Source organism: Anas platyrhynchos, chromosome 4 (genome assembly GCF_047663525.1).
Source record: "Anas platyrhynchos isolate ZD024472 breed Pekin duck chromosome 4, IASCAAS_PekinDuck_T2T, whole genome shotgun sequence".
NCBI lineage: Eukaryota > Metazoa > Chordata > Aves > Anseriformes > Anatidae > Anas > Anas platyrhynchos.
In genome coordinates this window covers 31,670,045-31,694,447 of record NC_092590.1, presented here as the reverse complement: position 1 = coordinate 31,694,447, position 24,403 = coordinate 31,670,045, and the positions used below count along the sequence as shown (strand labels likewise).

The window sequence follows — 24,403 nt, the reverse complement described above, 5'->3', positions numbered from 1 at the left end:
CCCCTGTTTGATGTCCAGGATGAAAGAATATTGGAGTGATTTTTTTACTTTTTTTTTTTTTTTTTTTTTCAAAAGTACAATGCAATCCTCATCTCTCTTCAATAAGAGAGAAGGATTATGAAGGGAGGAAGGGAAGAGGAACAACCATCAGATTTCAGATGGCTAATTAGCAAGTACATCTTCAGGCTTGCATCTTTATGACAACTAATTATGTTAATAAGCCACATAGTGACTGACTCCCTTTTTTTTTTTTTTTTTTTTTTTAGGAAGTCAGCAAAGTTAGAATTCACTCCACAGCTACCATTTAAGCAGACAGCTGTTGAGGGATACATTTTCAAAGCTGTGTGTAGGAGTTACAACAAAGGTAAGGCTGGCCATGACAGCAGCTTTCACAACTGTTGATGCTGTAGCTCTTTTTATTCAATATTAATAAATGCAGCATGCAATTATTTTACCATCTGTCTCCTGTAGAACCGTTTATTTCTGTCCTTCAAGTACACCAAGAAAATATATTAACTAATTTCCTCAAATATAATAACCAATAAATTACTGTAATGAGGTTTTGTATACAGCATGAGGAAATAAGGGAATTATTAACATTACTTCTTATCCTTCTTCTAGTATGAATAATTGCCAAGACAAATTACTTAGCTGTAGAATACCATTATTATCATATCTTTCAACACATAGCAACAACTTTAAAAAATAAATTACTATCAGCCTAAAGTCTGCAATTCAAGCTCAAATGGTTCAAATTTCCTTTCCAGTTTTATGATTCACTGTTAATGTTTCTACAAGAAGGTTAGTATATATTAGCCGTTCTATTGGCATTAGCTAAGAATTATTTTAAGAAGAAAAGATTTAGTTCTGTGGGAGCAGGCTTATGCAACCACTACCAAATGTATCTGAAACTTCTAATTTCTGTTTTGCAGTTTCTTAATATTTTGCTGAAGTTGTCTAAGAAAGAAAACTGTTAACATGAGGAAATACATGTAACCAACATAAAGGGCCCTTCCTGCTGTGTTTGGTACATAAATGGGCCAAGGATACTTGGTAAATGATGAAATAGAAAAAAGAGTGAAATATTAAGTGAGAAAAAGGAAAATGTGCCCATACTGTTGCACCACCATGATAATGGTGACATAAATAAAACGCAAGCTGTTGAGAAATTTTATTTTATTTTTTTTGTAATAAGCACTTCTTTCTATCATCTGCATGTTTTTTCATTGCAGGGATATCAGCTTAGTTTGGTTAATATCCTATAAACTTTGATGTATTCATGAATGTATGTTATAATTAAGCGGTAGGATTTCACTTCCATTTCTCAGAAAATTAATGTGAGCAACTCATTATCATCCTGGCTTGAAAATCGTGAGCTTGCATTAAAATATTCAAGAAACTAGATTTTGATAATTTTAAGCCATTTCAGGTGAAGGATAAAGATCAAATATACACCTCATCAATACCAGTAGCCTTCAAGTGCCATGTCATTTTTTATAAAGAGCAGCTTCTTCAGTTACTATTTTGTGAAGTCTTTTGACTTTTAAAGATTTTGAGCAGCTTCACTTTGTAATACTGTTGGTGAACTAAGCAGTCACTAACTGACTGTCACGACCTCAATATCCCCTTCTCAATGCAGAAAACACAGCAGATTAACATCTTCTTGCTTCTAAGTTTCAATAAGTAAGTAAATAAAATGTGTCCCCTGTGTAATGTAACCATTCAAAATACCCTTTTTATATTAAAAAATAGAATCCTTAAATGTTTTATTGTTTCTCCATGTAGGAAGTATTTTCCTCTTACATTTTAAAAATGTATTGTTGGTTAGAGAAAAGTTTCAGATCGAGAGCACTAATGAACAACACCTATTTATTTCAAGATTGAAATATTCAGCTGTAGTACTGCAGAAAAGAAGGGTCTCCTCCCTCTGCTTTGTTCTTCACCCTTCAGTTTCAAGAAGCTGTCTGGATTCATATATACCACTAGTGACAAAAGCTAGGATGCAACATTAGAAATTAACAATAATAGGAAATACATGGGTCTTTTTTAAGAGCTCTCTTCTCTACCCGCATTCAAATATGAAAGTTGCAGTTTGAAGTAAAAATATTCACATGCAGTCATCCAGTTTACATGAAGGTTGTAAGAACTGCAGGTAGGTCCCAAGGAAAGAAAAAAAATGCTCCTTGTTTGTTTGCTGTGCAAATATACCCATATATGAGAGAGAATTCACTAAAAGAAAACTTGGTTTTCTACAGGAAGTGCACACCTAGGTAGGACAGCAAATCTGAAACATTCAGGGAAATACACCAGTAAGCTACAAAGAAGAATCCTAATACTGGGTTTTCTGTGAGCAGGAAACCTAGATTTCAACAAATGGTAGAGCTCTTACAGAAATCAACTTCTGTATAAAAATGATTCTCTCTAAAAAATCCTCTCTAGAAGTCAATAAAGATGTGGAAAAATACATAAAGTTGAGGGAAACAAAAAAAAAATAAGTAAATAGCCATTTCAGGGGTTAGGTGATACCATGTCAAAGCACCTGCAGAAACAGAAATACTTAACTACGTTTATTATGTTATACGAAGCCACCACGGAGATGGATCTGAAAGAAGCTAGATTATCAAGAGTTCAAGTGACTTGCTGCATAGCATGACTTCAGCATGACTTCCCCAGGCATCTTGTTACCTTTGCCCTTCCTAATGGCAGCCTCCACATCAGAGTTCCAAGCTGAGGAAGCAGGGGAAGGAAGGCAAGGGGCTGTAGCTAAGAAAGCTGCATAATTCAGGTACAGTACTGTCCCCTGTGATCAACAGGAAGAGTAATGCAGACGTGATGACTGTTAGCAGGAAAAATAGGTTGATGAGGTACACCACAGAGATCTGAAGAAAGGAAAAAGGAAAGAAAATAACCACCTGTGAAAATTTGATCCCACTGATACACCTGCAGTTTACATTGAGGACATCAGTGGAAACTTGTATTGCAGAGATCTAAGTGAAGGTGGCTTTGCCTGATAGGAACCTGTTTCTTCTTATTATTCCAACCTGTTGCTAGTACACATTTAACTGAAAGTATGCTGTAATGGATTAGACATTTTTTCTTCCAAATAACCCATCAAAAATTCTCCAGACATCACTGCTGTTGTGCCCACAAATAAGGGAGGCTTTCAGCTTGCAGTAAAGAGGCACAGGACTCATTAACAAGCAACAGCCATCAGCAAACAAGACAATTATCTGAGTGAATGCTCCTGCTCTGCTCTCATGATGGCTTAAATTAACCTGTTTATCATCTGATGGAAATAGAGAAGAAAAAAATACTTCAGCTCTCAGGTGGAAGGCAGACTTCAGGATCCTTTCACCATACAATTCCTGGGAAACAGAAGCTAATGTCATTACTTCCAGCTGGAATCTTTTCAGGACAGAGAAACATGAGACAGGCTTCAGTTTCCTAAGTCGCTTCTGTATTTTGACTTGTCATTTCATCCATTCAAGAACACTGTGTTGACTCGCTCTAACACAAGGCATCCAAAAAATTCTCAGACTCTGCTTTTAAAATACATTTTACATTTCAAAAATGTACTTTTAAAGTACATCTTACTGTGAATTTGAAGTGAATTGCAGTTCAAGCTCTGACTTAATATAAGGAGTACATATATACACTGAGACAAAAAGGTACTAGGGAACCTGAGGTAGCATGCAGGTTTTCTGGAGACGAAAAACATCTTGAATTCACTTAATTAAATTACCATTTTTCCTCCTGTCTCTTTAATGAACACATACAGTGAACATTCTGTCAATAAAGTACATTAAAAGTTTAAAGATAAGAAGAAACAACACCAATCATGACTGAAGTCTCAAGGCAGCAGCAGAAAGATCTTCCATGTTTTCAGAGTTTGAGCGCATTAGAATTTTTAATTTCCACTGCTGCTCACAAAGCTCTTTGCTAATAGAAGTTACTAACTTTGATATAGGTGGTCAAGTAACAGGGCTGACTCCCTTCATTCACAGCTACAACCCATATACTAGCTTTTTATAAGAAGTACTCTCTTCAGGTATATAAAGTTTTGGTACTTTACCAGAAATTAAGCATTTTCTGTTCATTTGAGCTCCCAGGGTTGAGGTAGCTTCTTACATTTCTACAGTTCAGAGCTTGTTTGAACTAGAGGTATTCCTTCAGAATAAAAGAACCATGTACTTGAACCCACAGCAGATACGAGAACAATAAACTTCCCCATCCTGTGCATATTCGTCCTACTCTGTAATAACATGATTAAAAAAGATTCCTGCTTGCTGAGTTGTTTGGTCAGAGATTAATGCTGTAAAGCTCCTCAACTGGTGCAGCATTTTATACAAACAGCACTGTTTTCAGAAGATGTCTGAAGCTGTGTGCGCCCAGGAAGCAGCTGATAGAAAATTTCAGTATCTTGATGATTTGGTTTTTAATCATCAGTCAACAAGAGATTTAATGGTATGTTCTGTCAACTTGTCTTCTTTGTAATAAAGCATAGCTGTGATATTAGAGGTGAAGGCTTTTAAGCAAAATAAAAAGCACCACATTCAAACATTAAGTAAATCTTATTCTCCTTTGCTCTGTGTGGTTCGATATAGGCAGTCTACATCATACTTTAAGTCACAGGGGAAGACGTTTCCTGTGTTACAATGCCTAATTTGATATTCCTCTTTCTACTTGGAAAACCCTCTATCAACTCTTGTATGTGATAGTCCTAATTTCATAACTAAAATTACATTTGGGATATATACATCACTCATACAGACAGTAATTTCAACAGTGTAAAGCCAAAGTGCTGGATCATGTTTGCAGTGATACAGTCTTTAAAAGCAGTATGCCCTAATACTTTACCTGTTTCCTACACAAGGGCCAAAGATAATAAGATACGTTTGCTGCACAAAATATTTGAGTTGTGAAGACAAAATGATTTTCCTTTGCAGTATGAGAACAATCCAGCATCCTTGTTAAATTTCAGTGAAGAAATAAGTGTTACTCCCCCCATATCATCAGATTAATCACAGCAAATTATTTTCCCTACTATTATTTTAGAACTAAAGAACCTATGAAAGTCCTATATTGAAGTACCTCTTCTATAATCATACACCTAGAAGAAGCCTATTTAATATAAAAACTTTTATGACTAAAACTTTTCCTGCTATTCTGAGGGTATCCCATGATGTCCCCAGATTATTTTTTTCCAAACACTTTGCTCATCAGTCATTATGCCCCCAAATTCCACAAACAAAATATACAGATAAAAATTATATATATATATTTTAATAAATAGTTGTAAGCCATGAGGGAAAATACATAATCATATGTAATCAGAGATTTATATATCCAAGTATTATAAAAGAATTATCCATTATAGCTTTTTGAGCTTAGCAACTTTGAATTAAAAAGATACAACATATAAACCAAATCATAATCACAGAACCTAACTAATGCCATCTGGTGAACTCATCTGAATTTGTTGTCTATAGTAAAAGGTGAAAGTGAAAGGAATAGTGAAAGGCATCAACATAATTATTTTTATTTTTAACTCAGTAAATTTAACTCCTGCTCAGATGCAACAACAATAAAAATAGTGGTAGTAATGCAGTTAATTTCAGCACATACAATGACCATATGGGTTTTGAATAAATTTAACATCATTCTATGTTCTTGTTCACCTTTTCTTGCCTTTCTAACTTAACTAAAGAAATGAAAATAGTGTTTCTTTCCAGCCGACCACAGAAATTGGAATAAATGCAGACATTTAGAAACATAAAACTGAGATCAACTCTACATCTCTTAGGAAGATGCAGTACATTGATTTGATTCCCATCATCAGCCAAACCTCTGATCTTCAATTTAATCCCATGTGGGGCAATGAAGCTTGCCCTGTGGTGAACCTGGCAAGACAGAAATAGCAAGTGTCCTTCTAATATCTTTTATTGCCCATGGAATTCCCCCTCAGTCAAGAACATCTATAAACTATCATGAAGTTTATGTTGCCAGAAGGAGAAACAAAAAAAGTAAGCAAGTAAGGCCAGTAAGATACCAAGCCCAAATAGTGAATGCACTAGAGAAGAAACCTTTTCTACTTCTGAGGAAAAAGCTTTTCATCAAGACCCAAGAAAGCTTCAGAGTCTTGTAGTTTTAAATCTAACCAAAATTTACTTTAAGGAATTTTATTTTATTTTTTATCCTTTGAATAATCTTCTCAAATAACGAATTCTGAAGTGAAATTTAATAAAATATGAAATAAAAGATCTGCATAAGCAAGGGTGGATGTGCTATACAGACTGCAAATTTGTACGAGTCACAGAAGTAAAAGCAGCACAATCCTGGAAGATATCCTGGTGCACTGAGGGCTGAGACAACCCTGGCTAAACATACCTTGCACAGCTAAGGAAATTAGTTGGCAAACGAGAACTAGACAATGTAGCTCAGATACTTCTGATAACGCAACAAAATATATTGGGAGGAAAGGGGTTCGGATCAGGTGGAACAGGGAGTAGAGGAATGTGTTTATGTTCTTGAAGGTTATCCAGCCATAAATGAATTTGTATCGCATTTGAGGAATTGCAGGTAACAGAGAGATCATATACTGTGAAAGTGACTTGGAAGAAGAAATACTGTATTGCCTAGTTAACCCAGCTGAAATTGTAATCTACTTCTGCCTGTCTGAAAACTGATACCCAACTTCTCGAAATACCTCACTGCTAGCAAACATCTCCATGGTAGCAGGAAACATACCATGACTCCGTATCTGTGCTTGTTTATCTAGGATAATTTAAGATTTTTTCACTTATTTTCAGTGGTAGGAAGCTTTGCAATCTGCTTTTCATTTGGCACCTCTGAAAGTCTCCCATGGAAAGAAAAAAAAAAAAAATACATTGAGAATTCTTTCAACCTCAAACGTTGCTGGGAGGATTTATGCCTGTGAAATACAAAGAAGAGTTATTTTGCCTTGTCAAGATTAGTCTGTCAGGAGGCACAGCATACCCAGAGTTTTTGTTAACCTTCCAGTGCTTAATACATGTATGTGTAGCCAGTCATACATAACTGCACATGAAGGAAAAAGGGAAGAAACACTTTATATGTTTTCCTTCCATTGGTGATGAACATCTTCTCAGAGGAAGAAAATCTGGGCAGGCTTTCAATAACAGAACATCGAGACACGTGTCCCCATGGATCCTAAAGTACTGTGATCTCTACTGAAGAGATCTGCTTGGTACCAGTGAGCAGAAATGTCTGCCATACAAATACCCAATAACCTATCCTGCTATCCCCAAGCAGAACAACCTGTATTTTTCAACTACTGGTACTCATAATCAGAAACTAATTCTTAGAATAAGCAAACACATTTTTCCATCCTTGGCAATCAAGTGTTTCAGGCAGAACAAATTTTAAAAGATTGCTGATAGCCTCTCTCCCTGGAGAACTCGAGTAAAATCCTTGTGTTTCTCACTGACCTTCCAAAATGAGGTAGCATCTAATGTAAGAAGTAAACTTGTGAACTGGCGAAGATCAAGGCTACTGTTTTGCAAGGAAAAAAAAAAAAAAAAAAAAAACAAAAGTCTTCAAATGAAAAATCTGTTGAGCATACTCTAGAATTAAATAAGAGACACATGTAGGAGAATCATAGAAACACAAAATGGTTGGGACTGGAAGGGGCATTAAAGACCACCCAACCCCCCTGCCATGGGCAGGGACACCTCCCACCAGACCAGGTTGCCCAACATCCCAATCTAACCCAGCCTTAAACACCTTCAGGGATGGGGCATCCACAGCTTCTCTGGGCAACCTGTGCCAGTGCCTCACCACCCTTTGAGTAATGAATTTCTTCCTAACATCTAATCTAGATATACCTGTCTTTTAGTTTAAAATCATTATCCTTTGACTGATCGCTGCACTCACTGACAGAGTACCTCCCCAAGAAATTAGCGTCACAATATAAATGCGTTGAAATATAAAAAGCATTATTAACACACATCTTTAGAGTCCAGGGAATGATTCTAGGCAGCATCTCTAAATTCCCCTGCATATTAATATTTCTGACTCCTCTAACTGTAGCTGAGAAAACAGATTAATACTTGGTTGGTCTTGGGAATGAAACTTGTATTTAAGTTCAGGGACTAGCAACATAGCTTCCCATTGTTTTCTGGAAAAAAAAAAAAAAATCATGACATTAGTCAAGACATGGTCACTGTCAAGGTACACGTGAGACTAATGGTTTTGCTACTAGACCTAGATTCCAAAAGGGTATTCTACCAAGAAAAAGGTGCCTTGTAAAAACCCATAGGAAACTTTGGTATAAGAATTCATTTGAAAATACTTTATACTTTAATATGCGTATCTATTGGCTCCAACATTATCATCACATTATTTGCAAGAGTCCCTCCCATAGAAAGGTTCTTACTACCTATACACTCAGGTTCTTTCTGGTTAAAAACAGGCATATAATTATGATTGATTTATCACAGCATTGTATTATACATAGGAACATAAAAAACATAATTAGATTATATTACATACTGTCATTCAATTCATGTATTTATGAGCACAGATCTTTCCAACCAGAAACACTATTTCTACTTAAATAGACTGTTGAAAAAAATTGCTAGCATAAGAATTTTTTGGTTCTCTGTACTCAATTTCACGATTAACTCATTTAATAAGCATCACTGACTCCCTCAGAACCCAACAGAAGCTACACTTCTTAGTGATCCAGGCAGTGTCACTCAGGCTTAATTTTCAGTAACAGCTGGGCTCAAATCAAACATTCCTTCCTCAGTCTGTGTCCCATTACCTCGGAGTCTGGCTTGCCTTGATCTGATACAGTAGCAGCATCTTTTATTTCCTTTTCTGAAAAAGAAAGAACTGCATACCTCATGACCAATCTGTGAGAACAGGAAAACTGCTTCAACAAGATCTTGCTCCTATAAGGCAACTGCCAGAAAAGTGGTACCTTAGCCTCCAATAGCATTTAATTGAAGGTTACCAAGACAGTTAAAAGCAGTAGTAAAGTACTTGAATTAGAAAAGGTATTAAACCAGCTCATACAAGTATTATTTATTTATTTATTGCCTACAAATATATTTATTGCCTACAAATGTTTGCAGATGATTAAAAATATTCCAAATACATGAAATACCCTTGCCTGTGATTATGTGCCTTTGGTTGATGCATTGTAATGTAAAGAAATAAAAATATGTAATACTGGCTACATGATATTTCTACACAATTAGGCGTAAAGCTCAGGCGAAGACTAAGTTGTCTTTCTTGAATAATGAATTAGAAGAACGGGGTCATTACCAATGAGTTGACAAAAAATAATCAGCACAAGAACATGCTCAGAAGTCTTCAGGAACACAAACATAGTTACCAGCATGCTCTGATAATTTTCTACAAATTTAAAATCAGCTTTTTTTCTTCTCCACCACCATCTATATCATCATGACAGGGAGAACAGGAGATTCTCTGTAAAGAATCAATCTTAACAGAGGAAAATTAAATTTGAACTGGCCTTCAGTGACAGTAGGCAAGCAACTCCCTTTTTCTGCACTTCATTTTTCTCATCTATAAAACTGGAGAATTGTATTGCATTCATTGGTAAAGTATATCTCAATTTTGTTATTTATTAATTAATCTCAAAATTCTAATGAAATAGCGATTTAGAAAAGAAAGCAGGGAAGAAGGGAAAGGGAGGAAGAAAAAGGAATGAAGGGAAAAAGCTTGTAAATATAGCTATACACGTATCTGGATCAAGTGGTTGGTGATTTTGAAGAGACTGTAGCAAGTCAGTTCTGCTTGTGATATTGCTTGTTTTTTTCAGGCAAATCCAAGAAAGCTCAGAAATATCAGTAGCCAGGGTAAGTGGAGCTGTCTAAAAACCCTTAATCATCAAATCCTCTTGGTTCTGGAAGAGACGTTAGTTGAAGAAGATATTTACTGATTGGAGAAAAAAAAAAAAATGTTACTAGAACTAGGAAGAAAAGAATAAGACAAATACTTTTCTAGGTAGAGGTCTATGGGGGCCTGCAATAAGAAATTTCCTCCTGATTACCCAGCACAATTTTGACAGTGGTGAGGCAGACAGACATGAAGGAGAATACCGTTGCATGCAAAGACACAGCAGATGCTAAAATACAGACAGTGGAGCTAAGGTGTTTGCTTGGCACTGCAGTAGAGAATAGACAAAACAGAGTGCACACCAGAATGACAAACATCTTAAACTAAAAATGTCTGTGGCAGAGATAAAAACATGCCCTAGCAAGAGTCACATCTGTAATTTATGTAGATACTTATTTGATAGGACATATATTGAAGCTGGCTTTCTCTTCTACTCCCGGAGCAGCAACAAAAAAGAAATACAGAAAAGGACTGTCATATTCTAAGTGCTCTCCAGCTGCTCCACGCTCCTTTCCTACCCCATCTGCCAACAGAATTTTACTCCTCCTTTTCCGTCCCTTTAGATTTTCTTTTTTTAATTTACACTATTGAAATGTGAAAGACCCGAGAGAATAAGAACAAGCTTTGTTTAAATATTCAATGTCATAAACAAAGTTTATAATTTCTTCTGTAATGAATGCCCTAATTTAAATGTGTCACGTGTATTCACTGGATCTATCACATTAGGATATATCCAAATATTCATTTATAGTAGTAGAACAGCTCAACATTTGTTGGCTATCTATAATTACACACTTACAGATTAGATAGTCGAAGGATAGTGACAAAGTGACACTTCAAGATTTTATCAGAGAAGAATAAATACAAGCCAAGTATTTTCGCATCCATCCCAATCTCTTCTCATCCTACTTGTGTCGGACAAACCTTAAGCCAAGCTATAAATGCAGTTCATTACACTTTTTTGATGCATGGCTAAGCCAGGTGCTGCTGTTTTCATGTTCAAGTAACATGCGCAAGCATGTGGCCATATTAATAACTCTCATTTAACTTGGGAATGTCACTGAAAGTTCATTCCTCCATACTGTTTTTCTGCTTCAGAGTGATGTAAAAGATTCAAATTCCAAATGGATACATAATAATCCATGCAACTCCCAAAAGTACTCAGATAACAATGCTGTGCTGTCACATTCTTTACTTACACATAGAGGAGCACTTCCACCCACCCCACATCCAAATCTTTCAGCACACTTCACAATGGTCTTTTGGACAAAAAAGTAGAAGAAAATCTAAAAGCAACATATACTCCTACTGTAGTAAGAATAGCTCAACCTGCTACAACCTTTTTTTTTTTTCTCCCCCAAATAGCTACATTTAGACATTTTACTTATTGTCAGCAGTCCCCAGTTAGAAAAGGACATACTTATGGCAGCAGAACAGCGTTCCTGTATAGCTTGCGCCTATTCAGGAAAATATCACTACACTTCTGTATTAGGATTATGCTTATACTTATGTGACATATCAGATTACCGTTGTCTTTTTGATATATCTACATATTAAACAGAATATCCAAAATCTTAGCAAGATTTTTTGACATATCACAAAATCCATCTGTGCCACTCACTTCCCAAAAGCTCAGGTAAAGCAGTGTGATTGACACAGCATGAGAAATTAATCTAGTGAAGTTCTCAAAAAAAAATTCGGTTATTACAATATTGCTGGTGACTGCACATTCTGTTCCCACTGCTGGTGAAGAGAATACTGTTATTTCTGCCTCAAGTAGCTTTATATGGCTTTTAAAAAGCTTTTAGACACAGTAGCTACATTTATGTTGGAATACTTTTCAAGTGTGTTCTGCAGTTGCTGAAGAAGAAAGTCAATGATCAACAAGACACACCACTTGCATACCTTTATAGTACATGTAAATGGCAACTTGCATGAATTTTCCTGAGCGACAACAGCACGGCCATTTGGATAATCCATATTGTGGATTCCAACAGTTAATTGTTTGAGGAAATATAAGGGTTATGAAAGGCTGCTGGAAACATATTTTACATAGCAAAAATAACAATAATAAAGAAAGCTTTGTAATATTCATGGTTTTCTGTATGACATCACTAATTTTCCAGTTGTTTCTGTTAAATCCTATTGTTTCCTGCTTCGTATTTACCCGTTATGTATGCTCACGTTTCTGTACAAACTAACAATACTAGTTGTCAACAGGTACTGAAATGATAGCTGCTAATTCCAGAAATGACTTGGACTGGTTTTAGAGCACAAGTAATTAACAACTGCACATTGTATGGCCGTAGTACTAAAAGTGATACTGATAACAAGACTGATACATATGGGTTTCATAACACAAGATATGAGACAAAGCCCAAGGACTGAGGTAGTTCACATTCAGTTGGTATCAGACCCTCAGCTGCAGCTTGCAACCTTCAGTCTTTCTATTATTCATATGTCTCCAGAAGCAGATTGTACAAAACTACAGAACTGCAATACTTAGTGTTCCAAGTCACTATTAAATGAATATGCTTATTTTCTCTGATTTATGATACAGTCGCATACTGTAGCTTAAAAAGTCCTGGTTCACATTCTTTTCCTCCCTTCACTGTTCATCCATCAGCAACTACACAAATGCAGAAACGTCTAGGTCCTGTCAAGATGTGATCACTGTGATTCTTTGTGGTTTCCCACAAAGATTTAAGCTGTGCATGCCACAGATGCCTTTTCATGATGTAAAGTTAGTATGTCTCTTGTGTGCTAGGCTTTTTATAGAGACTTACTATCACCGTTCCCTCTGTGAAATGGGGCTGTCTGCGTCAAAATCACACAAGTTCTATTTCTCTAAATTTCATCCTGTGCCTGGTGAAGGCTCATCAGGCCACATTATAATCACACCCATTTTTGCTTCTTTGCAAATAGAGCACAGTTTTTCAAAATATGTCAGGTATTATGGCAATGTAATTTGCAACATTCACTAGATAATCATTCTCTCTATTTCTCTGAGTGTGTGTTATAATCCATTATGCTACTTCTACATTTCCTCTTGCCTTTCAGTTATATGTTGCTCACACAATAGAAATTTTTTAATGTGCTGCCTTTCCACGAGGTATAATCTTCACCAGGCAGAAAGACCTGAAAATGTCTTACATGCCAGTCTGCAAAATTTCCTATTGTGGGTAAAAAGCATTTTACAGCTGGACAACTATTATGCAGCACCGTGTAAAATATGAAATGACATTCTGTAGAATTCAACTTACTTAAATTTACCAACATCAGTGTTGAATTTACACGTGTAAACCACTTGCTGGATTAGTTGCACATCTTACATGTCGATGTAACATACCAGCATTTACAAGCTTAATTTAAGATTTATTTTTTGTCTTTCATCCTATTGAACTTCAGTATTGTTCCCTACTTCCATACATTTGAGGTTTGACATGTTTCACAGCAAACATTTATTGAAGTTAATGGACCTTTCCTCCCTGTTTTTTTCCCATTTTAGGCTTCATTTGACTCAAGCAATGATGTTTAAATTATATGTACATTTAAGTTATAATCTTGTATTTTCAATAATTCAGGTATTTCTTATGATTTTGGAGGAAAGCTTAACAATGTAGATCCCAATGTGTATACAAATTTCAAGTGCTAACCAGAGGTAGTTGATTTATTCATTTTTGCTAAGCAACTGGAGCAGGCAATGCTTGAATTATGATCTATACAGATAGCATTACTTCTCATTTATTCAGCAAGATTCTGAATAATTCCTCTCCGTAACTCTTGCCGTTATGGTAATAGGCAAGATTAGGCCAGTTCCTTTCTGCAGCTCTGCCTCTCCTTCCTCTGATCTTTTCTGAAAACATCTCTTTGCTTTCCTTATATCTCTTAAATAATAAATAGTAGATGTCAACTGAGAAATAAACTCCGTAAGGCATGATAAATAAAGTTAACAGGAAAAGTTTGGTTTTGTTCTTGGGTTTTGTTGTTAAGTAAAAGAAGCCTGTCTGATTATTAATGGCTTCTGTGATCACAAAGTTAGCAGATTCTTCTCTTATTAAAACAAATAACCAGTTCTCAGCCTTTATGGTTCTGGCAAAACATTTTTCTAACAGTAAGGGAAGAGCACACAGTGAAAAACATCCATCAACAGTACCATTCATGGTCATATAATCAGCTTTCCAGCACTATAAAAGAGAAAAAGCAATTGTCCTTCTGCATCAATAGGAACATACTGGGACACATTTTAGGGCAAAAGAGAATCTTTCATACCCATCACCTGATGATCTTAAGTGCTGATGTTTCCAAGAAGTCCTGCAGGTTGAATAAGCAAAGAAATGCTAACTTGCAAAATCTTGCGTTGACCCACTAATAAAAAAAAAAAAAAAAAAAAAAAAAAAAAAAATCAATTCTGAGTAAAAGCACAAGCTGGCTATTATTAAAGTGCAGAAATGAGATCACAGAATCACAGAATTTCTAGGTTGGAAGAGACCTCAAGATCTTCGAGTCCAACCTCACAGCTAACAGTCCCCACTAAACCATATCCCTAAGCTCTACATCTAAACGTCTTTTAAAGACTTCCAGGGATGGTGACTCCACCACTTCCCTGGGCAGCGGTGGAGTCACCATCATCAGATATTCTATATGAAAAAATGTTTGCATTTATGCAAACACTTGCAACCTGATCATGATGGAACAAAAGAGAAATAAAGAAACCTAGGGAAAGAAGAAACCAGGCATGTACACACTTTTGTTCAGATTTTTCTATTCAGATGTCTTTCAAGGAAGTAATTAAAAGGCAGTTAAGATTGTGATGTTTCATATAGTAAGCTATCCAAAACTACAGGAATATTATATTAAAAATAAAAAGGTATTTGGAGAACATAGTTTGGCCCTTTCTTTGCTTTTCATGGTGAAATACTGACATGAGAACTCCCACAACCTGTACAGAGCTGGGCTTGAAAAATGAAATAGATGCATGCCAACATATTTATTGGCATAAATAATTTTCAGTAATGTGAATTGTGAACAGTGTTCACATCAAGTTATCTAAAGCTTGGACAGTGGTTTTGTTTCTATAACAAGTGCTGTTTTCTCATGGGTCAATAATCTTGACAAACTAGTTAGCTGCTTTCTTACAAAGCAATAAACAAATAATACTTCCTCAGCCAATTCTAAAAAACAGCACTTACAAAAGAGGTAATTTTTGGCATGTTTATTGAAAACTTGTCCTCTTCCAAGCTGACTTCACTATTTTGAAGCCAGAATAATTAACTTCTTATAGTACCTACAGGAAAAATACTGGGAGCAAAATCATCTCAGTGGGACATCTGGTCCTCTCTAATAGCTTTCATAATTTAAAGAAGTGACTATGAATATAGCACCTAACCCTTCCAAAACCCCAACTATACATTTGAATATACACTTCATTGGCTAATAGGATTGGTTTTTTTTAGCCATTGAGATTTTAATTGTGCCCACACAGCTCCCATTGATCTGTCCTGCAAGTTTAAGAGAGTTGTTATGGCTGAAAAAATATGAGACTTTAAAAACATGCAAAAATCTTTGTATTTTGGTAGGATGAGATTACATATAGGCAATGCTAGCATGGAAAATCAAGAGAAGATCTGCAAATCTGAACAGCTGGGCTGAGAACTCACTGTCCACACTGTATGAACTGTGTAGGTTACTTCAATAACTCCTCTCCGGTTCAATGGAGCAAACGCCTGTTGGTGGCTGACGTGCATTGAGAATACTCCAGGGACAGCACCTCTTCTGTCTGAGAGGAATCCCAATCAAGTGTTCAGAAAACTCTCCACAACATGAATCAAAACATAGCAAGCAAACACAATTGGTCTATTCTCTCAAAAAGCACACTGTTTTCCAAACTAAAATACTAACAGAGTTACAAACTAAAATTTGTAACTCAAACTTTCCCAGACATGTGAGACTTTTTCATAGGAGAGAACTGAATGATGAACCCCATCTGATTACAAGCAGATTTAGTCAGGGATGATCATTATGATAACGAGTTTTGGAAGTGTAAAGCTACTGGGAGCACTACCCCAGAGGAACGGTACTTTCAACATATAATTAGAAAACAAAATGGTTTTATTCATAGTAGGAGATAGCAAATCTTGAAAGTCATAGATATGTAGTCCTCTTATCAGATAGATATTAATTAGCTGACTCTCACAGTTTTAAATCTCCACAGATACCAATTTATAGTTATAGATAATTTCAACACTCAAACAAGTCTCACTTTTTCCCAGAGAGAAAATTCCCTGTCTTAAATGCATTAACTGGAAAGTTTTATCCAAGATTTCAGTTTTTACATCTGATAGAAAACAGTCTTGTCGATCTGTCACATGGAAATATCTAGTGTAGAGCACTTTTTGTCACCTTGGTTACAAGACAACTTCTCTTCATTCTTGACTGCATAGGTAACTTGAAGCAGCCACTGAATATACCCAAGTGAGTTACATTTTGCTGTCAGTAATTTTGACAAGACTTTCACCTTGAATTCACCAAGTCTTAAATACACAATGTAATAGTCTACTAAGATGAAGAACTTTGATAAACTTTTCAGTTAAGGAAAATAAGTTTAAGAGATTGAAGAGTCAATGACATCAATCGAGTTGCACGTTAATACCTGTTTATTAGCAGGAACAGAAGCAACCCTGATGGAGGGTTTCAGAGCTCAGGGACATCATGAGGATGTGCACACATAAGATTAATTGTCACTAACAGAGGGAATTGTATAGTCTCTGTTACATCTATGAGCAGACCAGAAGTCTCACAGGTGGCAGCATTATCTATAGCTCTTGGGAAAATTGTCCATTATCAACAGAGCTTTAAACACACGAATTACCAAGAACAGATAGTAAAAAACTTCCAACATGCTAGAGGATGACACTAGCATAAAATATTCATTAGTTGCACGTGTTGCAGTTATACAGATTTTGCTAGGTTTTAATAAGAATTGTTTGCAGCCTTTAGAGGCTGGGATGAACAAAGGGGATGGAGGGAAGAAAAAGAGCATGGAATAGTTGGTCTACTTTCAAACCACATGTTGTTTAGGACCCAAAGAATGCTTTAAGCTTCAGAGGTAAAATTCTGTCTGCTGCAAAATTAATGGAATTTGTTGCTGCTTTGATGATATCACTAAAATCAGTGAAATACTTTTTTTCCTAACTATCCTTGGAACTCGAAACTATTAAGTAGTGCTTTTTCAGCAAAAATGTATTTGTGTACTTTACTGCTTCATTAGACATTTTACGGAACAGAATTTATAAAGTGTAGCTCATGTTACATATGAAGTGTGTTTCCATGAAGCTGCATGCTTTTCTCAGTGTCAAATATTCCAGTTTGAATCTGCAAAGCAAAATCTATTGCACTGAGCTGCACAAATGATACTTGAACATAGCATGTCCATAAATTTCTGTTCCAACGACTTTGTAGCTTTCTGAAATGTCCCAGAAAATGACTAGCATTGTCCTTTTTAATGCTGAAGTACAAAATGGTAGCTACATGACACTCATGTCCTCACTAATGTACACAAGGCAGAATGCATTTTAAAGAAGGGCATAAGAAGGATGGGATATGGTTGAATGATCTTTACTCAGAAATGGCTCTAAAACCGATTTTGAAATTTAAAAAAAATGGTTACAGTTTTTCTATTTCCAATTTCACATAGTAGTTGGTGGATATTATTGCTTCTAAACTATATGTATGAACCCAAAATGTGTTTTCTGTATTGCTCTTAACGAGAACAGTAACGTAGCTGACTAAATTCAGCCTGTTTAAAAGTTAGTATCACCATCTAGTGGCAGCTTGAAGGATTTTAGAAAAAACATTCTTCAGTGTTTTGTTCAGTGTTAAGAACTACCCATTCAGGTGTTTTCTGCAGGCATTACACTAATTTAAGCACATCAGTTAAATATTTGCCTAGCATATTAATGTAAAATCTAATTTTTATTAATGCAAGTGATAGCTTCACAGTATTTTTTGAAAAATTAAAAGTGATCTTTGATCCTAACAGTTTGCTGCCCTTTTCTTACAGACTCTTTCAATAACTTCAGAAACTAGACAGACACGCCTACAATAAGTAATCTAGATTAAGAATTCACATTCTCAGGTTTTAATTCCCATATGTTTCTAAATAAATGAGTTAAGTGCACACAATTATTATTGTATTCTATCTACAATTTACATCATCTTTGGAGTCTCACAGAGGATGTCATATAACACTGGTTACACTACATAAACAGATCTCAAGACGAAATACCTCTAACTCTAGTTAAGCAACAAAATCTGTTCAGTAGTATTATCCCAATCTCATGCATGCCACCTCTCTAACATATTTATTTTCTTCTCTTCTTCATCATTTCCTTATTTAAAATATATTGATATAGGCAGAAGAAAAGCTTTTATTACATGGTAAACTGTGGCAATCACAAATGCTAATAAACACATGGCTTTTTAGTAAACATTATTTCTCAAAGTAACTGTATAATAGTAAATCACTGGTCTTCACCAAATACTTGTTATTCATAGTATGGGGATAATGGTATATGTTGCTCTGACATCCTACTTTTCCTTTTCAGTTACAATAAATGAACACACAGATTGACTTGACTTAACCACTCATTTTCTTTGACAGCACAAGAAACCAGGTGTTTACTGCTCCAGTAAGAACATAGGAGTTGTCATGCCAATCACACTAGCAAACCATTAGAGTACATAATGTAAAATCCCAAATATAACCCATCTACATCTCTCTGGAAATTCTAGTTCTCATGTAGTCTCACATATTCTCTTTTCTGTAGCTCATTCATGACATATTTCACTCTTTTTGTTTTATTGATGCCAAACAAGAGAAGAATCCTCTATATTGCTGAGGGAACCTGGTTCAGCTTTCCCACTTGCCAAAAAGCCTCTAACTCCATTCCTTGGAACTACATCTTACTCCACATAATTATTGCTTTGCATGAATGCCTTTTTTTCCCTCCAGACTCTGCCTTCACCTTTTCCTGTTTTATCCTGTACACAAAAGATTCTGCCCACAGACTTTGTCTCCAGCAGGTACTGTGCAACATAGATTACTGCTCCCATTGACAAACTATTAAACCCTCCCTTACCTCAGTATGTAACATTTTTTATACTTTAAAAACCATGACATCCTATCATTAGGAAACTTGAATTCAAAGAATTGCTACAAATGCTGTAGACTGGAAAAATTAGACCCGCAAATTTTATTACAGAGACACCCAGCACATAAAAGCTGCAGCTTACACCTTTGGGCCAAACTGTATTGGACAAGCCAGAAATATAGGAGGCCCATCACATTTTATACATGCCATACCCAGCTGGAAGAGCCAGCAGAAAAAGAACACCACTGACTCTGAGATCTTGAGTATATTTTATCAGAATTGCAAAAGTCAATCAGGCACACATACAAAGAAATAATCTTTTGTTCAGGGAGAGAACACAGCAAGGAGCTGTAAGAAGCTGCACTACTTCTCCATTTTCTTGGAAGGATGTTATATCCAGGTGACAAAGTTTGAGCCTTTTGGCATCTACAGTTAAGTCCGCTAAACACAAAGGCAATTGTAAATTGCTAGACAAAGTTATTCAGCAATTACAAGACTTTTACAAGACTTCGATCCATGAAAAAACGTCAGCTGGCAAAGCTGTAAGGGTTTCTGTATTTCTTTGAATTGTTTTGGAAAGCCAGGAAATATGCAAAACACACAAAGTACATGTACTCATTTGTACTAAGAAAAAAACAAACGCCCTTTTAAGCAAATAGGCGTTTGCAGATGACTAACATATATTCTTCAAAGAATATATTGAAACACATAATGGATGGAAAAACAATAAGGACATTATGCATCACACTGATACAGGTCCTTGTGCATTGCCAAAAATACTGATAAAGTGCAAAACCTTGCTAGCAACCATAGATTAGAAAAAAGGTGAGTAACTAGGCAGCACAATTGGCTGTTATTGACCAGCAATAGACGCTATTTGACTAACTTCACAGTCTGTCATTACAATAAGCCTTCTCTTTTGTAAACACTCCAATTAGAGCAGCAGTATGACAGAGATGTTTATGTGTCTCATAAGCATTAACTTCACTCTTTGTCTGCAATTTTAAAATGATTTAAGTTTAACTATTCATCAAGTGAATTTCTGCAGACTGTGCCAGGAACTCAAAGTACAGAATGATCTCGGGCTCATATTCTTTTTCTAGAAGCTGCTGGTTTGGGAGAAGGTACATTTGCAGCCATGTTTCCTTCACCTGCTCTATGCATTGTCAGATAAATACATTTGTCTGCTGTTCACTTTAAGTTTATCTGAGAAAGAAATTTTCTGCATGACCTGCATGACTTTTCTTCAGAGAGAGCATAGTGATTGAAGGAATGCTCTGCAAGCTGGTGGTTTGGCAAGTGAAGGGTGTAAGGTGGGAGAAGAGGTCATGTATTTTTGAGTGCTATTTAGAGAAGGCTGAGCCAAGTAACCTTGCTGAATTTGAGGTAAAGTACAGGACCTTAGCTGGTGATGAGGGGAGTGGCATGTAAGAGTTTTGCCACATTTGAAGGGATTGTATAATTCCTGTTCTTTTCCCCATTTCTAATTATTTTTCTTAGTAGGAACAGGCTAACAAAGGATAAGGGCAACTCTGGATAAATAAAGGATAATAAAGGATAAACATTAAGTCTTGTCAGGGCTCACTGGTTAAACACAATTTTAACGTGTTACTTCAGCCCATATATCAACTGTCCAGTTTGTTTAGATACTTTGTACAATGTACCACGTTTTAATCATTTACCCCTTCCTGAGAAGATGATAGCAAAACACTGTTTCAAAAGCAGGAATGTTTGTACGATTGCAGAACTGCAAGATGGCTTGTTTTAAAAACAGACTCCCATCTCTCACACTTCCAGTCAGTTCTAGAAAAGTGAAGCAAAATTCCTTTCCTTACTTACCAGACACAGACAAGGTGCCACAAGGTATATTGATGATAAAAGTTGGTTTTAAAATAAATCTGTTACCATGTCAGACCATCATGAGGCAGTTCAGTGGTTATAGCTGAGGGGATAGTTTCCTTTTCTGTAATTCACGGTTAGTTTCCCTTGTTGCCAATAAACAGAGCTTGTGTTGCTTTTATGGTACATTACTTCTATACTATGTGAGGTGGGTAAGCAACAGCCAAGATATTGCCCTCACCTGATACTCGATTTTTTTGGCACTTTCTCATTTCTGTTTCAAAAACTGGAATTTCCTTTTCACTTAGGAGACAGGAAGGGAGTTACATGTGGCATTGTCAAATGACTGAGTAACAGCTGTTAAAACCAGAAAGACCGCTGTGACTGTCCAGTCTCACCTTCTACACATAACAGGCCACGAAACCCCTGCTTGTAGCACACTGCAGTATTGATCTGTTCTGTAACAGTGGTCTCCAAAGTGATGTTAAGCCTCACGTGAAGAAATTGGTAATATCCTATGCTTCACTCAAGCTTCTCTCTCATATAAATACGGCATGTCTTTCTTATTACTTACAACTGAAGGAGGCAGAATCCATGGCCAGCTACTGAATAGACCTAGGCCTAGCTAACGTAAACATTGTATATATGTCATATGTATATATATATATATATATATATATATATATATATATGTATATATCCAATTAAAAGATCTGGTACCTCATCAGCCTAATGGGAAAGCAGGATGAATCTGTTGGTGTTGTCTGTGAGCGCTGAGTGTTCCTGCGTTGTATGCTGCATACTGTTGTCGGTCTGCGCGCCTGTCGGGGATACGTACACAGCATTGCAACCTGTTGCACTCAGTGGCATCCAACTGCAACAGCCTTCCTCCAGTGTACAGCTGGGTTTGGCAGCCCTAGAAACATATAAATATTTATACAAATCTATAAATTACGTGTGCACACGTACTTCTTTCAATCTTTTTGAAATCATTCTAGTATTTTAGTTCAAAATTTGGCTTACCTATCAGAAGACTACATAATCAGTAGCATAGCAGGCTCACAAATTGCTACCTATCCAGAGATATGATAAATTCACTATTCAGAATAACCTTCCCTGACACAACTATGAAGGAAGTCTTTTCAGGCAATATAATATGATCCATGCCTGGATTCTGAGTTTATTGGACACCACTCACAGAAAGATTTTTCTAGCTTAACTACTCCCCTGTTAATACAAATATTTTATATCTTACTTGAAAAGAAGTTATCATCATTATGACAAAAATATTCACATTTTTCATTTCAAAACTTTACACATAAAGCTTCTCATGCATCTTCTTTTTATTTATGTACATGCGTCTCCTGACTTTTATGTCTTGGCTTTGTGTTTTATAACTTTCATGGGTATTTCTCAGTCATTGGACAGCTTATTCTTCTATAAATTTGACAAATGTCTGTGCACCCAAGAAAAATCAGATGTGTCATTTCTTTAACAGCTACTACTTAAACATTCTCTGACAGACTTCTCTCACTCCGTTTCCAACAGTTCTGTTTCTGTTTGGATTATTTCCTTCCCATAAGTACATTGTAACATCAGTTTTTACTTTAAATCAACCTTCAAAATGGTATTGAAAGTGTACCATCTCCTCTCCTCCCTAATAATTCATCATTAATTTTTTATTTATTTATTTATTGACATTTTGGCATCTTAAATGCACTTTCCACTAATGGACACTCATATACCAAAGGTCTTCGTCAAAAGACTCTGAAAGTGAGAGTAAGTATGAAACAGTCCCTCTGAATTCATCCCCATCTAGACAGGGATCAAAGTTTGCTACCAGGAGTGGATGTCCCTGAAGATCTTCTTGCTCCAAACTGGAATAAGAAGTGGGACCAAAGGCTGCTGTCACCTTCTGGGACTTTCCAAGGGTTAGTAGCACAGCTATGGAGAATTTCTCCATTTCTTTCATCCCCTAATCCAGCCTACCCAAGGGAGTGCTGGTACTCTTCTTTCTGTACCTGTTGAAGACTTGAGACATGCCTAATGATTCAGAGGGGAAGGCAAGCATAGCCATACTCACTTGGTATCACCTAACCCATGGCAATAATAACGTAAGGCTAGTTGCATACACAAAGTCCCCTCTTTCCTGTGTAAGGCTGGCCAAAAAATGTACCATAGTACAGTATCAACAAAAGCAGTATCTGTTCCTGAATTGTTAAAACTGGCAAGTAGCAGTTTGGGACCCAGCAGACACATCTTACACACAGGAGTTAGCAGATCTCCACAACACCTTAAGCACCACAAGTGACTTATTAGGAAAGGGACAGTAGAATTTATATATAACATAGTAGATATACAAGAAGTAGTAAAAAGAAGATTATTTAAATAGTTGGATCTGTACTGTACACAGAGGAGAAACTGATAACTTTAAAAGACTAAGCTGACACACAGAAAGGAGAACAGACCTAGAAGTTTGTGAGCTAGCACGGCAATCCATAAATATTGTAATTGTGCACCGGTTTAAGAATTAGTACATTTACCAGACATTGCTGAACAAAGAAACGTTTCATTTATTCACTACCTTATTAGAACTACGTGAGCTTTTGACACATTGCATGCATTAACCTTTATGCTAAAAGACTGAGTTAAGTTTTACACGAGAGTAATCTTGTTATAACAACTGTTTGACTAAGTTTAACACTTAGCTCATCTTTCAGTAATTAAAGGTTTTTAACCCCTTTTCTAAAAGGATATTTTTAACCAATGGCTTTTGATATCTCTTTTCAAATAGGTGGTGAAAAACGTTTAGAAAAAGACAGATGCAAAAGCATACCACTACAAGACTATCAGACTATCCTCTGCATTTGAGCTCTCATAGTATGTGATAATTAACCTTCATTAAAACAGAAAATTCCAGGGAGTACTTGTACAATGCCAAAAAAAAAAAAAAAAAAAAACACCAACAGAACTAGTAGCATCACTGGAGCTGACAAATGTGTTTGTTTTTTTGTTTTGTTTTGTTGTTTTTGTGGGCAATTTTAACTTGAGTAGAAAAATAATCAGAATTTCAATTTCTGCATTATTTACTGTAAATAAAGAATCTGAAAGTACCTACTAGATACACAAAGCTTCACATGAAAGCTACTATCATTTATTTTTACAGTCAATAAATATTGCCTGGACTACAGTGAGCATCACAGGATTAAAAAAAATGCTGAATGGGACACATTTATGCTACTATTACTGTAAAAGTTATTAGACTGAAAGAAGTCTTAACATTTCTGTAGTCTTGTTTGTAGTGAAGAGGTACAAATACAGAGATGGAAGTAACCTATGATACTACTGTACTTACAGATTTGCTTTGTTTTAGTCAGGGTTAAGACAACAACTTCAAATTCTCAGTGTGCATGCTAGAGGCAGCATTTTATCTGAGTGAAACCAATCAGACGTAATAAATGGTGGAAGAAGTGACACGACTTATAGCAATCATCTTTGATGTTGTA

At 36.0% G+C, this 24,403-nt stretch overlaps 1 protein-coding gene across 3 annotated transcripts in view; it reads right to left on the bottom strand.

The window, feature by feature from the left end:
- The window catches only part of FSTL5 (follistatin like 5), a 407,458-nt gene that overhangs the window by 335,525 nt on the left and 47,530 nt on the right, over positions 1–24,403 (bottom strand). For 2 of the 3 annotated variants that reach the window (XM_013096657.5, XM_013096661.5), the window contains exon 2: positions 21,618–21,813. The exons of the other annotated variant lie outside the window; for it this stretch is intronic. In XM_013096657.5, coding sequence (XP_012952111.3) covers positions 21,618–21,742 — 125 coding nt within the window. In that variant the 5' untranslated portion in view covers positions 21,743–21,813. The remainder of the gene's footprint in view (positions 1–21,617; positions 21,814–24,403) is intronic. 3 annotated transcript variants of the gene reach the window in all.